At 46.2% G+C, this 13,698-nt stretch overlaps 3 protein-coding genes across 5 annotated transcripts; 1 reads left to right on the forward strand and 2 right to left on the reverse strand.

Annotated features, from left to right (window-relative positions):
- Window positions 1-465: 465 nt before the first annotated feature.
- LOC131284016 (protein CLEC16A homolog) lies at window positions 466-5,193 on the forward strand. The gene is made up of 11 exons (XM_058312870.1): window positions 466-668; window positions 746-885; window positions 1,024-1,402; window positions 1,479-1,973; window positions 2,049-2,116; window positions 2,187-2,399; window positions 3,068-3,187; window positions 3,262-3,454; window positions 3,525-3,790; window positions 3,861-4,455; window positions 4,667-5,193. The coding sequence occupies exons 1-11, from the start codon at window positions 466-468 to the stop codon at window positions 5,070-5,072; spliced, it is 3,078 nt and encodes a 1,025-aa protein (XP_058168853.1). The 3' UTR covers window positions 5,073-5,193.
- Window positions 5,194-7,954: 2,761 nt separating this feature from the next.
- LOC131288208 (uncharacterized) lies at window positions 7,955-11,651 on the reverse strand. 3 transcript variants are annotated; one of them, XM_058317325.1, is made up of 4 exons: window positions 11,282-11,651; window positions 10,921-11,193; window positions 9,073-9,210; window positions 7,955-8,229 (listed from the first exon to the last, which is right to left on the reverse strand). In XM_058317325.1, exons 1-4 carry the CDS (start codon window positions 11,649-11,651, stop codon window positions 7,955-7,957), a joined length of 1,056 nt encoding a protein of 351 aa, XP_058173308.1. The 3 variants fall into 3 exon arrangements, with proteins under 3 accessions (XP_058173308.1, XP_058173306.1, XP_058173307.1); XM_058317323.1 differs by having other exon boundaries at window positions 10,888-11,193; XM_058317324.1 differs by having other exon boundaries at window positions 10,888-11,120; window positions 11,215-11,651.
- Window positions 11,652-11,731: 80 nt separating this feature from the next.
- On the reverse strand, window positions 11,732-13,698 carry LOC131284466 (uncharacterized). Its single transcript, XM_058313326.1, has 3 exons — window positions 13,657-13,698; window positions 11,918-12,506; window positions 11,732-11,802 (listed from the first exon to the last, which is right to left on the reverse strand). The coding sequence occupies exons 1-3, from the start codon at window positions 13,696-13,698 to the stop codon at window positions 11,732-11,734; spliced, it is 702 nt and encodes a 233-aa protein (XP_058169309.1).

A 13,698-nucleotide genomic window follows, 5' to 3' on the forward strand; every position in this document is an offset into this window, starting at 1 on the left:
CACATGTTTATAACATCGTGCAAACGGCTTCACGTGGTTGAACGGTTATGGATTACAAAACTATAAAAAGCCTTAAATTACTAAACTTGTGGCAAAAATTGTTCAAGCATCGACTAATATTTTGTTATAAAATATTTTTATCGTTAATACAGTGTATAAACGGGGGTTAAAATGGGTTTGTAGTTGTATGTTTTGTCCAATTTCATGACCAACAAACTCAATGTGTGTCTGCTGTCAGTGCAATGTGCCTGTATTGTTCGAGAAAAGCAAAATATTACAACAGAGCAAAAAACATCTGTGTGCTATCAGTTTCACGTTCTTGACGAAGAAAAAAGTGAAAGCTAGAAGTATTAAAAGATGGCCTCGATCATACCGTTGTAATCGTCCTACATTACGGAGCGTTCTTTTCGCAAACCCCGCAATAGAATACGGTAGCATTCGGCCCACAGTGAGCAGTGCGTTATAATGTTCCGCAGCCGTAGTTGGTTCGGTGGAGGATGGAACCGTCCGAAGAATCGTCTGTCGCTCGATCATCTAAAATACCTGTACAGCGTACTAGAACGTAATACGACGGTATCGGAAAGCAACCGGGGGCTGCTGGTGGAATCACTTCGTTGCATTGCGGAAATACTGATCTGGGGCGATCAGAATGATTCGTCCGTGTTCGAGTGAGTTGCTACGCCTCCACCCCATCATGGTTGCCATCTTTCGTTGTGAATGCATTTGTTTTTTGATTTCCCCGCAGCTTCTTCCTGGAAAAGAATATGCTGTCCTATTTCCTGCATATCATGCGCCAGAAGAGCGGCGGTTCCAGTTTCGTCTGTGTGCAGCTACTGCAAACGCTAAATATTCTGTTCGAAAACATCCGCAACGAAACATCGCTATGTAAGTGTGAAAGCATTCCGGAAAACCAGACAGACCATCGCGGAAAGGTGGTCACCGATGCATGGCGCGCATGGGGTGTATTTTATTAACACGTATTTACGTTGTACCGTGTTGTGTAACGTTTCACTTTACTTACAGATTATTTACTCAGCAATAATCTGGTCAATTCGATAATCGTACACAAGTTCGATTTCTCTGACGAGGACGTGATGGGTTACTATATCCTGTTTCTGAAGACGCTAAGCCTGAAGCTCAACACGCATACGATACACTTCTTCTACAATGAACATACGAACGATTTCCCCCTGTACACCGAAGCGATCAAATTTTTCAACCACCCAGAGTCGATGGTACGCATTGCCGTGCGTACGATAACCTTGAACGTGTATAAGGTGCAGAATCCGAACATGCTGCAGTTTATCCGCGACAAAACGGCCGCACCGTACTTTAGCAATCTGGTATGGTTCATCGGCAAGCACATCCTGGAGCTGGATACGTGCGTCCGGAACGACATCGAGTAAGCAAGAATGTTCATGTCCAGTGTATGTGTAACGATGATACTAATAGTTCGTTTTCATCTTTTACACCCTCAGCCATCAATCGCAACATCGGCTGGCAAACCTGGTGGCGGAACATTTGGATCATCTGCACTATCTGAACGATATTCTCTGCCTCGATATTCCCGACCTGAATGCCGTCCTCACCGAGCACCTGTTGCACAAGCTGTTTGTGCCGTTGTACATCTTTTCCCTCACGCCATCGCCCCCGATCTCGATGGCCGTCGTGACGCGCAATCTCGCGGCCGTCCTGAACAAAGTCGTCGACATCGACATCAAGGAGATGAACAATCCGCGCGTCGCAAGCGTCGTTGCGCTGTTTCTCCTGTCGCTGGTGTTTCTCGTCGTGACGCATCGCCCGTTGATCAATGCGCTTACGTGGGTCATACTGAACGCGGATCATACCGTGTTCAAGGAGGGCGCGGCACAGGTGCTGAACGCCTACATCGATAACCGGGAGGTGGTTGCGTTGGGGTTCGTACAGCCGGTCGAGAGTTTAGAGGAGGCGCTGGGAAGTACGGTAGCTTCATCGTCCTCATGGGCGCACGGTGGGGACGATCAGCATCATCGGTCCGGTGAGGAGCCGGGCAATAAGAGCCCAAATAGCAGCAGTAGCAGCAATAGCAAAAGTGGGAATAGTAATGCTAGTAGCAGCAGTACTTCCACTAATGATCCACCCATATCGAGTACGTTCTACAAGAATGTTTGTCTTTTATGGTTTTAATTTTTGATTCTATTCTTTTGTAGATTCTCCTAGTCCGCCAACGCTCTCCGAAGAGATTGAAAAAGTCAACATCACGGATGAGGAAAAGGAAAAACTACTTTTCAACGCGTACCGTACGCCGGAAACGAATCGACCCTTCCTGGACATGGTCCTATCGTCTCTGGATTGCAACGAGAACGATTTTCTCGCCCTCCTATCGTTGTGCTTGCTGTACGCGCTAGCCAACAATAAAGGTAAGGACAACGGGGCGGTGCAGGTACGTCTCGTGCCGCGGTAGATCTTGCATTTCGAATTGGGTTTGGAACTTACTATTACATACAACTCGCCACACTAATCAGCTAGTTTTTCCACAGACTATGTAACAAATAGTTTTACAACCTTTTTCTCCTCACGCACTCTGCGCCACCGACATCCCTATCTGCTGTTTCGCTCGATACTAATATGCTCTACTATTGACTCTACTATTAATTGCCGCTGTTTAATATTGCTCGACCATGCACCTTCTCAACCTCTCTCCTGTTGCCGTGTTGTGTTTCCGAAATGCATTTTCCCACGACCATGCCGGGGTGGTGTATCCCATTATTCGGTCGCTGCCGGTTTTGTGTAGACGGTTGGTTAACTTTCATTAATCGTTCATTTTCGATGTTATCTTGTCTTGTTTCCTAACCAAGGTGGTTGATTTCTTTACCTGGTAGAGATTATGCATAACTATACTATTGGCATGTGTTTTGAGAAAGAAAAAAAACAATCAAATATCCTTTCCCTAACAAACCAAACAGCTTTCATCAACCACCATGTTAATATATTTGCATGACAAAGTTCGGTTTTTATGTTCTTGTTTTATATTTAGTCTATGGTTATGCTAATTTTTCTTATATATTCCACCCTCAAACGCTACCAGGCGTCAACTCGGAGTGGTTAGAAATTGTGCTGAATCGATCGTCACCGGCCAACCGTACTCAGTACAATATCATACTGATCGAGAAACTGCTGCAAATCGTCAACATTTCAAGTCAACCATGTAAGTTTTTGATATGGGACCGGTTGAGACAAGAGTGAGCACATTTTGAACCATTGATTGAAAATTTATTACAGCCTGTCGCATACGACTTGTTACCACCGAGCTGGCACTAACGCTTCTTGGGCAGGTCATTGGTGCGGGAGAAGATGCTACCACCATCCCGGAGGAGTACCGAGCTTCCCTAAACCAAGCGCGCAATCAGGCGATGAATGTGTTGAAGAATTTCTACAAATCAGAAGACATTTTTCTTGACCTTTTTGAGGATGAGTAAGTAATAAGAGGATGGAGAATAAATTGTTCGATTATCTTCACAAAGTCTCTCTCTCTCATCCTGTAGGTACAACGAAATGGTTAAAAGTACATTAAACGTAGAGTTCCTCTGTAACGATTCGACCATCCTGCTACCGCCCACCGGTACGCCACTCACGGGAATCAGTTTTACGCGCCGTTTGCCCTGTGGCGAGGTCGAAAAGGCACGCCGTGCCATACGCGTGTTCTTCCTGCTGCGTCGCATGTGCCAGACGCTAGCGGGCGAGAAGGAGACACTGCTTCCGCTCACAAACCTCGCGCAATGTGTTCAAATAGATAATGCGTTGGATTTGAGTAAGGATAATAAATTTTCTTTTTAGCAAACTGAATGCAAGATGATCATGATCATTCATCCCCCGTTTAGATAATAGCGATCTGATAGCTTGCACCGTGGTTATGCGCGATGGAACAAAGTACCGACGGTTTCTGGTTATGGACATCCTGCAGCTAATTCTCGTTGAACCGGACAGCAAACGGTTAGGCTGGGGTGTAGCAAAGTTCGTAGGGTTTCTGCAGGACGTCGAGGTGAACGGCGATAAGGAGGATTCGCGGAGCCTTCACCTGACCATTCACCGCGGCGGAGCGACCAACAACCGGACGCCCATCCTGTCGGCTAAGTTTATGTTCGATGACCACATCCGGTGTATGGCGGCGAAGCAGCGACTCACGAAGGGGCGCAGCAAGGCTCGGCAGAAGAAAATGTTTCAGATCGCTCAACTGCTTGAGATACCGGGGCAGCTAACCGAATCGTCCTTTCCGTCGCTGACCGCTGCTGGTGGCTCGGCAGCTAGCACACCCTCGGTAAGGCACGGCACCGGGGGACGTCAGACGCGGGAACATAGGCCTCTGTTTTCCACCAGCAACCGTGTGCCGGGTGTTGCCGCTGCACTGCGTCGTGACAGTATGCCATCGGGTAGCGTAAGTCGTGTCCAGATGAGTACGAGTCGCTCAACCGAAGGGTAGGAATCGTGATACGAAAACAGTACCATCGTGGCATAATGTCTCACATATTTCTCACGTTTTTAGCGAACCCACCGGAGCACGACGTAAACTAACGACTGGCGCAACCAGACGCGAAAGCAGCCAACCGATCGGTGTTGGTTCGAGTCAGATAAAGTCGCGGGACAATTCGCGCAACCGTTCGGGTACGCCGCGTTCGCGTGAATCGAGCCCACGCATCCCGCGACCTCGGTCGGAGGAAATACCATTGGAAGATTTTCGCCGTTCGCAAAACTCTAGCCCCGTCTCGCGTAACTCCTCAAATAATCCATCGCGCTCACATACGCCCTCACGATTATCACTCGAACCGCTGAGTGTGGTCAATATCTCGCCCATGGGTGCAGGTAACGGACACGGCGGAAATGGAGGCAACGGTATGCTGAGTGTTGCGGTCAAAGATGCGACCATTATTCCAAATGTCGTCACCGTCGGTACGGTATCGGTATCGGTAACGGTAGCCCCTGGGGCTCCAACAGCTCTTACCGTGCCGCTTGAATTGAGTCCAACATCCGAGGAAACTTCGTTCATCGCTAGTGAGGAGAGACAGAAAAAGCGTGGGGTCATCGAGACGGTTTAAACAATGTATGGTTCATAGAAACAAAAAAATCGTTCCATTACTCTCATTGCAGCAAGAGCATGTTTGTTAGGGATTTATTCTTTTTTATATTTATTTCTGTTGCTATAACAAGTAGATTTTATTGTTGAGATTTTAAATGTTCAGTTTGGTTAGGCAAATCAAAAATAAAAAAATGGTGGATCTAGTGTAAATGTATTGGATTTGTTTGATGCATCGTCTTCAGTTTTTTTTCTGCACAATCAACTTGCTTAACAAATTTTACACTCCCCGTTCTATTTCCTAACCAAATAAAGCTGAACATGATTTTCAACATAACTTTTATGGATTAGAAACTTAAGTACAATTGTAACGGAATTTGTAGCTCAATTTCAAATATTACTTTTCAACTACAAATGACGTTTCTTCCACAGCGCCACCTGTAGAAATCGCAACAACTAGTTTGACAGTTGTGGCGTTGTTGCCGCCATTTATTGTTCTTGTTGTCTTCACCCGGCAAGCTCATCTTGGGAACGACGAAGAAGTGTTTTACGAAATATTGAAGAAATTGTGCGTCGTGTCTGGCTGTAAGTACAATTTTTAGATACTTTTATCAACTGGCTTTGATCGTGCAGTGTGGTTATCCGCGGATTGTTGGCGTTCGCTTCGTATTCTATGATTGGAAAACTTGTTCGCTTGCATTCACAAAAGACTGTTCAATGGTTTTCCTTAAAATAACTGATCTTTTCTTCTTTTAGTCTATGTAAGAAGTTTCCCGGAAGCGTTCATTTCGGATAAGAAGTGCAGTTGGAATATCTTAAAGTATTAGTATTAAGATATTTAGCTACGATGCATCCTATTTGTGGTTATGTACATGATTCCTATGAAGGCTCGTTGTGAACGATGGCGTTACTCGAACTGCCTGGACCATTGCTGGTCATGGATCCTCATGTGAAAATGGCGAACAATGTAGGAGTAAAAGATGGAAGATAAAGATTTATCGAACGAAATCGCATCCCGCAGTGGGTTGAAAAAAACACAAGAAACAGTAGCATGGATTTCGAATCGATTGCACAAAAGAAGCTTAATCGTAAACACTGTTGTGTGGTGTGATATTGTTTTATTCATTAGCCTCGCTCCTCAATGCACCATAATTCGCAGGAGTTTATTTGTATAATTAATATTCTTGTATATGTATATATAGAGAATCTCTTGTTCCGCACTTCGTTTTGTTTTCTCTTACGTTTTATAAGGCAAAGCTTTTAAACTATATTTCGATAATATGGTTCGTGTCTGCAGCAGCCCGCCACCGATCCGACAGTGCGAGCGTGTATGCATGCATTTGCCACGGAAAGACATTCTACCCAAATGTAAGCTCGCGCTCCGCAGCCCGTCATTTGCACCGTCGCATCATGCGATGGTTCCTTTCCATTGTTTCATCTTGTGCGCCTAGGGTCACCCTTTTGCACTGCAGGAGTTTTGGACGCTATATCGAACGCATCATGCGGAGGATGGTCATGGATCAATCAAGAGCTAAGCACACCTGCATGCTGTAGGATGCAGCATTTGAGTTATGAGAAGAAGGTATAGACTAGCAAAACGGAAAACGAATGATCACTTCTAACTTAGCGGGCAATGAAAGCATTGCACTAACAGTTTTGATTAGAGTTGAGTTTTCTATTATTATGCATTGCTCTAGTGTATAGGGTTTTCCTTAATTCAAAGATTTTCTCCATAAAACTAGTGGTTAATGCAGTTTTCCGCACAGTAATAATGCTTGCGTGTTAAAGTGTAAGAGTGTATATAGATCGATAGTACAGTCTGTAGGCGCATCTTATGGTAAAAGGGTGGGTTCTGCCCCTCGCAACCCGATGGTTCACATCACAAATTGATCCTTTTAAAATCCATTTTAACCTTTTCGAACAATGTTCTGTTTTTAATTAACAAGCACTTAAACTTTTGAAAATAGCTTGTACGTTTCCTTCACTTGTTGAGCCCTTACGGAAACACATTTTAACACATTTTTTGTTTTTGAGTTTTTAAATCTGCTCTGGAGCTTTAAGCACCGGCACAGCGCACGAAAATACTGTGGTTGGTAAAAAAATATCTCATTAACTTATTTGGTATGTTGTGTGTGCATTATGGTTCTCTAGGTCGGACTAATGCAATTTTGTCTAGTTGAATGCTCCACGCTCCCGTTCTCCCTACAATTTTGCGTTTAGTTAATCTTTGGTTCGCTAGTTTCTACCAATGAAAAACTGTGTCCTCTAATGTTGCGTAAAGATAAGCTCCCCACACTACGGGAAAAAGGTCGAAAGTAAGCGTCACACACTAGCCAGGGTAAAAACGAATCTAGAAGCTATCTTATATAGATTATCGTTATGATTGATGGCCCTCTTTTAAAATGTTTTTTTTTTGTGAAAGCAGCAACTAGGTTTGTCCACAGGGGCTCGCATTTTTTAAAGTTTTGTAAAATGTAAAACGTGTACAATGGCACAAGTGTATAAGCATAAACTATGTTGGGTTGTACCTCCAATTTGGATAATACTACGATAGGATTTTCTTTCTTTTTTTATACTACTTGGGAAACACTCTACTGTGGTCAATTGTGATGTTCTGTTTTGGAAGGAAGAAGTTAAAGGGGAAACTTTATGCAATGGAACGATTAGTTAATGGCCGAACTTTATCACAAAGAAATATGTCAATGATTTCGCACGCGAATGATCGAATGATGGGTTGTGTGAATATTTTGTTCTTAACAACGCTCCCATGGACGATTGGATGATGGGTTTTCTCTCTCCAATTTAATCGACGTGATGTATCCATCTGGGAACCACGCTAAGCTGGCGGTCTCCCGGCTAGGTAACGTTGTACACTGCGACTTTGTTAAACTTAATCTTGAATCATCAAATCATTGCCGACAGCGGATTGAAGCGCATGATTTTGGAGAGCAAAATCCACAGGAAGGAGGTGAACGCACACAGGACAACCCCGCCCCAGCCGAGGTCCAAGCTCCAGGCGGTGACGAAGATTCGGGCACCGAGAAATTTCGATGCGGCACGGGCGGTTCCCTTGATGGCCACCACACCGTCGATGGTACCGTCGAAGTCGCTGTCGAGCAGCGGTCGTCCTTGCTGCCGCTTGAAGTGTATTATCATCAGCGTGAACAAGGCAAAGAGAGCTGTTGGAAGAGAGAGGAAGAGGACAGTTTTAGTAGACAGAAGGAAAATAATTGCAAATCTTCAGTAGTAATTTTTATGAAATGGGCAGCTATCAATTGACGTGACTTGTACAAATTTTTGCACTCTGCGCCGTAGGAACGTTTGACAGAAACAGATGCCCGAACGTCCCTTATGTCGGCATAATTCAAGAAAGGATATCAAACACCCCCGGGACATTGAAAAGTTGTGCGAACGGCGTTCTACCGGCGTTTCCTCTTCTCTAGCAGTTGTTGAATACACATTGCGTGACCGTCCGGCCAACCGAACAGCGTACATATCCGTGGACCTTGGCACGGCTCGCTGGGAATTGAAATGGTCGCTTTCTATTTCCGTTGCTCACAAAATACTGTCCGCCAACAACGATGGGAGTTTGCTGTTGCTGGTTCTGCTGCGTTTCTCCGGCACATCCTTTACGACCTGTCAGCTTCGGAACGGAACGGAACGGAAGCGTGTGCAACAAAGTTAACGATTGCCATGAAAGAGCGCGTGGTGGCGTGTTGCCCAGAGGGCAGGCAAAACCTCGCTCCAAGGGAATCAGCTGACGCGGGTTCCCCTTGGAATGGTAGCACAAATGATGGTCGTAGATCGATTTTTCTCGCACTGAACCGATTAACGTTTTGCCTTCCGACTCAAAGGGTGCGTTTGCAACAGTGTCATGAAACAGGGAGTAAAAGGATTTTATTGTTTTACGAAGGAGCTAACATGGTACCCTTGCTATAAGAACTGTTCACACGTCAACGCAAAATGGTCGGATCTGCAGGATAACGAATAGCACGAAGTAATGAGAACCACCAGGTACTTACCAGCTAGCAGGTACATCACGCCCGTCACCAGCACGGCACTGATCTGACGCTGACAGACGCCGAAGGCACCCACCAGCGCCGCACTGCCAAGTATGATGAGGCACACGAGCGAACAGGAAATCGATAAGTTCTGCATTCCTGCGATCGATCGTGCATTTGTTGTTTTCCCGTTCGTGTGAGGGTCGTGCAGATGGCGCAGCGAAATAGAGAGTAAGAGCAGGATATTATTTTCATATTTATGAGTCTCTGGGACGGCTGCCATCGCACGAGGTGGAATGGCAGGTGCTTCTTTGGGATATTTTATTTTTTTTCTCGTTATACACAAGCTTAAATTGAAAGTAGTAGAAAAAGATGGTGAAAGAAGTATACAGTAAATAGTAGAGGGGGCGAAGAATAGAACTAGAAGAAAGTGTGCTAACTTGAGGGATGCATAAAGAATGCATACTAGAGAAAGGCACAGTTCGGGCAAATAACAAGATAAGAAAGCCAAATGTGATATGTCGGGTAGGTGGGTTTGGAAGTATCATAAGGTTTATCCGACAGGGTTTGACCGGCAAGGTAGGATGAAAATTGTTGAGTGGAGGGAGGGAGATTCTATCACGGATTCATGAATGTTTCTCCGCAAGCAATCCCACGAAACCCACCCCACTATGGCTTCGGCGAGCGTTTCGTGATGTTTTTGTTTGCTTCAGATGATGTCCTTGCCGTGATCGATACTGGCTGCAATTTGCATGCTTTAGCTTTTGGCTGAGTGCAACCCTTGAATATGTGGATGGAACGGATGGGAGGAAAATTATATGTCCGCAGCAATGCAAGCGCATGAAGCAATGCAAGACGATGGCAGGATGCATCTATTGGTCGCCTGAGGGGGATGCAAAAGCGATTGAACTTTTGTGAAGCTGCAGCAAAATGGATTGTTGTTGAAGGCAACCTGCAGGCTTTTGGTTTCTATCTAATATTCGTTCTAATTTCTAGCTAAATCCACTGTGTGTGATGCGTGATTGGTTGATTCGTGAGGAGTGATATTTTGTTTGCCTGAATTTATTTCATGGATACATTTTTCTATAATTCCTAACACAATTGGACGTTTAGAAGCGATCTGTTTTTATTTGAACCAGAGCATGCACATTATTTGTTTCAGAATTGTATGAAAATTTTCGCCGTTAATTTAATAAAATAAATAGCTTCAATTTCTATTATATTCCTTAGAAATGAGCTATAGGCAATGTAGTGAAAAGAATTTAAAAAAAGCAAGAAATGCTTATAATTTTCATAACTCTTATTAAAGCATGCCTTGATCAAATACAATAATAAACTTTATCTTGGGAAACTCATTTATCCGCCTTTGTGTCCGGTGCGGAAAACTCCCGAATCGATCATGCCATTTTCTTGATCCTCTCGTTATGCGCACCGGACTTCGTAACCGATCCGGCATTATTTCATTAATGTTTGGCAGTGAAAGCCCTGGAAAAGGTGCCCTTCTGATTGAGGCTTTGGGAAAACTTCAAAGCGCAAATATGAGGTAAGATGAGATTGAGCGTAAATTCCCAGCTCTCGACATCAAAGAACTTGCGTTGCGATGTTTTTGGTGGAAAATTTGGAAATATGTTTCGAGTAGAAGAAGGATCATGAAGAAAAGTTTGCCAGCAATTGAAAGAAGACCCTCCAGATAGTAAGGGGGAACGAAATAAGATTCCTTGTGCTGACTAATCAGAAAGAGGGGGGGACAGTTTCGACAGGAGGGAGCGGGTGGAAAAAGTTGTTTAATCCTTGTTATCGAAAGAATCTGCAAGCGGTATGGCAAGTTGTACCTACTTAAATGCGGATGTAAGGAGGCCTGGGACTCACTGTGTTGCCAATCGGCCCTCGCGTCCTCGTCGTTGCCCTGGGCGCTCTCCATCGTGCCGGCGAGATAGTTCACGCACTGTTCGACCTGCGGAAACCCATCGTTCGACATGGTGCGGATCTCCTCGGGCGTCAGGTCGATGCAGAGCGTCCAGATGCCTCCGTTCATCGGCACGAGAAACACGCCGGCCCGGTTGTCGGTGCTGACCGGCGCCGATGGAGCGCCCTTCTGTTGGTGGTGGTGGTGTTGATGGTGGTTCGGGGTTGACGGGAGTCCTTTGGGGTGAACAAGGTAACGGGAAAAAAATCGCACAATGATGATGACTAACATTGGATGGATGCTGCCGTAGAGGAACTGGCTTACCTTTGCCCTTGAGCGGAATCTTTGCAGCCCGCCCGTCCAGGTACCACTGCAGCTCGATGGCACTCTCGTTGCTGATCCGGTCCAGGCTGGTGCGATCCCAGGACACGTGCTCCCAGTGATCGGTCATGATGGCGGCACACAGCATGGCCGTCGCACTGGATGTCATGAGCAGCGTCAGGAAAAGGAACAGTATCGGTGGCGGTATGGAGCAGCACGAACCATTGCCCGATGGGGTCTGTTGCGGTTGATTCCGGCCACCCGCTCCTCCCCCTCCTCCGGTGGCAGTGGTGGTTGTGGTGGTCGTCGTGGCCCCTCCCTGACTCCCACTCGTCGTCGTCGTGGTCATGATGGTCGTGGCGGAGGGTTGCATGCTTCCGGTGTAGTGCTGATAGTAGTAGCAGCTGTCGATGCTGGGAGACTTGTCCGGCGGTGGATAGTGGCCACCGCTCGCTAGCAGAAGGTAGTCGTTGTTCGTACCGTACCCGTGCAGCGTGTTGTTGTTCGTATCATTGGGCGGGCGGCTCACGCCGAGGAGCAGGGGAGCATCGTAGTCGTACTGTAGGTAGCCGTGTTGCGGTTGCTGGAGCTGCTGCTGCGTCGGATGTCTTCGATGCTGGGATGCTGCTGCGTGTGTACCGGCACCACCACCACTGCCGCCACCACTGCCTCCACTACCGCTCGATCCTTGGTAGTAGCGGTAGTAGGAGTTGTTCCGATGTATGACTGGCCAGCTGCGGGTGGTCGACTTGTTCCGGGAGTAACTGTTCGCCGTGATGGTGGTGCTGGTGTCCGACGCTGCCGTCGCCGTGGTGCTCGTACTACCAGTTTCGCGTCCCAGATCCACGATGAGTTTCGCTATCGTGGAGGAGGAGGAGGATGACGAATCTTCCGGCAACCCGGCGCTAGTGTTCCCAATGGACAAAAGATTCGTTTTGTCGGCGTTCGTTACGGTGTTGTGGTACGCCCGGCTGCTGGTAGGATCCGTCCCCGAGTGACTGCTCGACGTGATGTTGCTTCCTTCGGCGGTATTCTCGATGAGGCGCTGCTGTTCGTCGGCGGTTGTTTGGGGTAGTCCGTGTACTAAAGAAGTAGAAGGGTCTGTGGTGGCGCTGGTGGTAACGTTCGGCGGTTCGTGAACCGTGGCTATCGACGGCGGCCTTGGTGTGGGTATCGTGTAGGTGGTTATCGTCTCCGCTGCAGGCAGACAACGGGCCGTCACGGTGTACTTGCAGCCGGTGCCCGATCCGGTTTTTACGAGTCATAAATCGGTATCCCGTTTCTTCATTTTGTCGCTCCGGTCGTGGGTGGGGATGTTTATTTTTATGCGAACGCCGGGTTCCGGCCTTGGCCTTCGCTTGCTGCACTCACGTCACCAGTGAGTCCTTTTTTTTTCACCGTGTTCCGCTTGCGCTGCAATTGGTTCGTTGCTGCTCGCTTGTCTGTTGCAAAATTAATTAGGTGTTGTCCTGGTGGGTTTTTTACTTGTTCCTTTATTTTTCCTAAAAACACAGGGTAAATGTATCGGTAGTAGTATAGTAAAATCCGACGTGTCGTATAGAAAGTATCGACTTTCTTCCTATCATGTTTAAGTATTATATGGTGTTTCGCATTTCTGTTAAGAAAACTTGTTCAATAATTTTTCATCTAATAGAACAACCAACTTGGAGTTATTTTCAATTAAATTCAGATAAAACTAAAAATTGTTGCAAAAATCCCATAAAATCGTAGTGGCTTTTATAATAAAAAGGAACTATTGGGTTTCCTTTCGATAGTGCAAGACTTTCTCCCCTTTTTGTTCTCGTAATATTTATGGGAAACGAAAACTGATAAAGATCTCATTTTATCATACAATGTTCGAGATGTTTGTTAGTCTACATGAAAATACTAAACTGTGCATTGTAATAAACAATTTCTTTTAGTTCTGTGTCGTTTCGTGCGCGCGCTTTCTAATCAGCTTCAACCAATTTCTTTCGCGTGATAAAGAACCAACCCATTGGTTGATCAGTCTTGAAAGGTTTTTAATTTCTTAGCGGGTAGTAAATCTCGATTAGCACAGTTTAGTTGACTTATTCTGCCGGCTCGGGCCGAATACCCATCCCCCCCAGATGCCGTCGGTTTTAATTCTATTTCTTGTAAAGATTAGTCGGAGGATCTTCATCCGACGGGTCGACCGAGTTCCAACGGGGCGGCGCTTGGTTGCTATCGAATGTATGCCGGCTGTCTAGCGGTGGTGGCGGCGTGCTATCATGTTCAAGGCGCCTGGCGGCTTCCGTTGGACATTTTTACGAGGCCTTGATAGGAAGACACTGGAATGGGCGATGGGTGGCAACCGATCGGAACAAATGTAGCAGCGAATGTGGCTTTTCTCCGCTTACTTTCCAACGGCCAACAGACGACGACGCAGCTAGCGTTAACAT

Source organism: Anopheles ziemanni, chromosome 3 (assembly GCF_943734765.1).
Source record: "Anopheles ziemanni chromosome 3, idAnoZiCoDA_A2_x.2, whole genome shotgun sequence".
NCBI classification, from domain to species: Eukaryota; Metazoa; Arthropoda; class Insecta; order Diptera; family Culicidae; genus Anopheles; species Anopheles ziemanni.

Coding starts and splice junctions, on each gene's coding strand:
- LOC131284016 (XM_058312870.1), top strand. CDS start 466: ATGTTCCGCAGCCGTAGTTGGTTCGGTGGAGGATGGAACCGTCCGAAG. Junction 669..745: donor AATGATTCGTCCGTGTTCGA/GTGAGTTGCTAC, acceptor ATTTCCCCGCAG/CTTCTTCCTGGAAAAGAATA. Junction 1,974..2,048: donor GGAAGTACGGTAGCTTCATC/GTCCTCATGGGC, acceptor GAGCCCAAATAG/CAGCAGTAGCAGCAATAGCA.
- LOC131284466 (XM_058313326.1), bottom strand. CDS start 13,698: ATGTTAACGCTAGCTGCGTCGTCGTCTGTTGGCCGTTGGAAA. Junction 12,507..13,656: donor CGTCTGTTGGCCGTTGGAAA/GTAAGCGGAGAA, acceptor ACCGGCTGCAAG/TACACCGTGACGGCCCGTTG. Junction 11,803..11,917: donor CGGCAGTGGTGGTGGTGCCG/GTACACACGCAG, acceptor CCTCGGCGTGAG/CCGCCCGCCCAATGATACGA.
- LOC131288208 (XM_058317323.1), bottom strand. CDS start 11,651: ATGCAACCCTCCGCCACGACCATCATGACCACGACGACGACGAGTGGG. Junction 11,194..11,281: donor GATTCCGCTCAAGGGCAAAG/GTAAGCCAGTTC, acceptor TTCACCCCAAAG/GACTCCCGTCAACCCCGAAC. Junction 9,211..10,887: donor CTCCTTACATCCGCATTTAA/GTAGGTACAACT, acceptor GATCGATCGCAG/GAATGCAGAACTTATCGATT.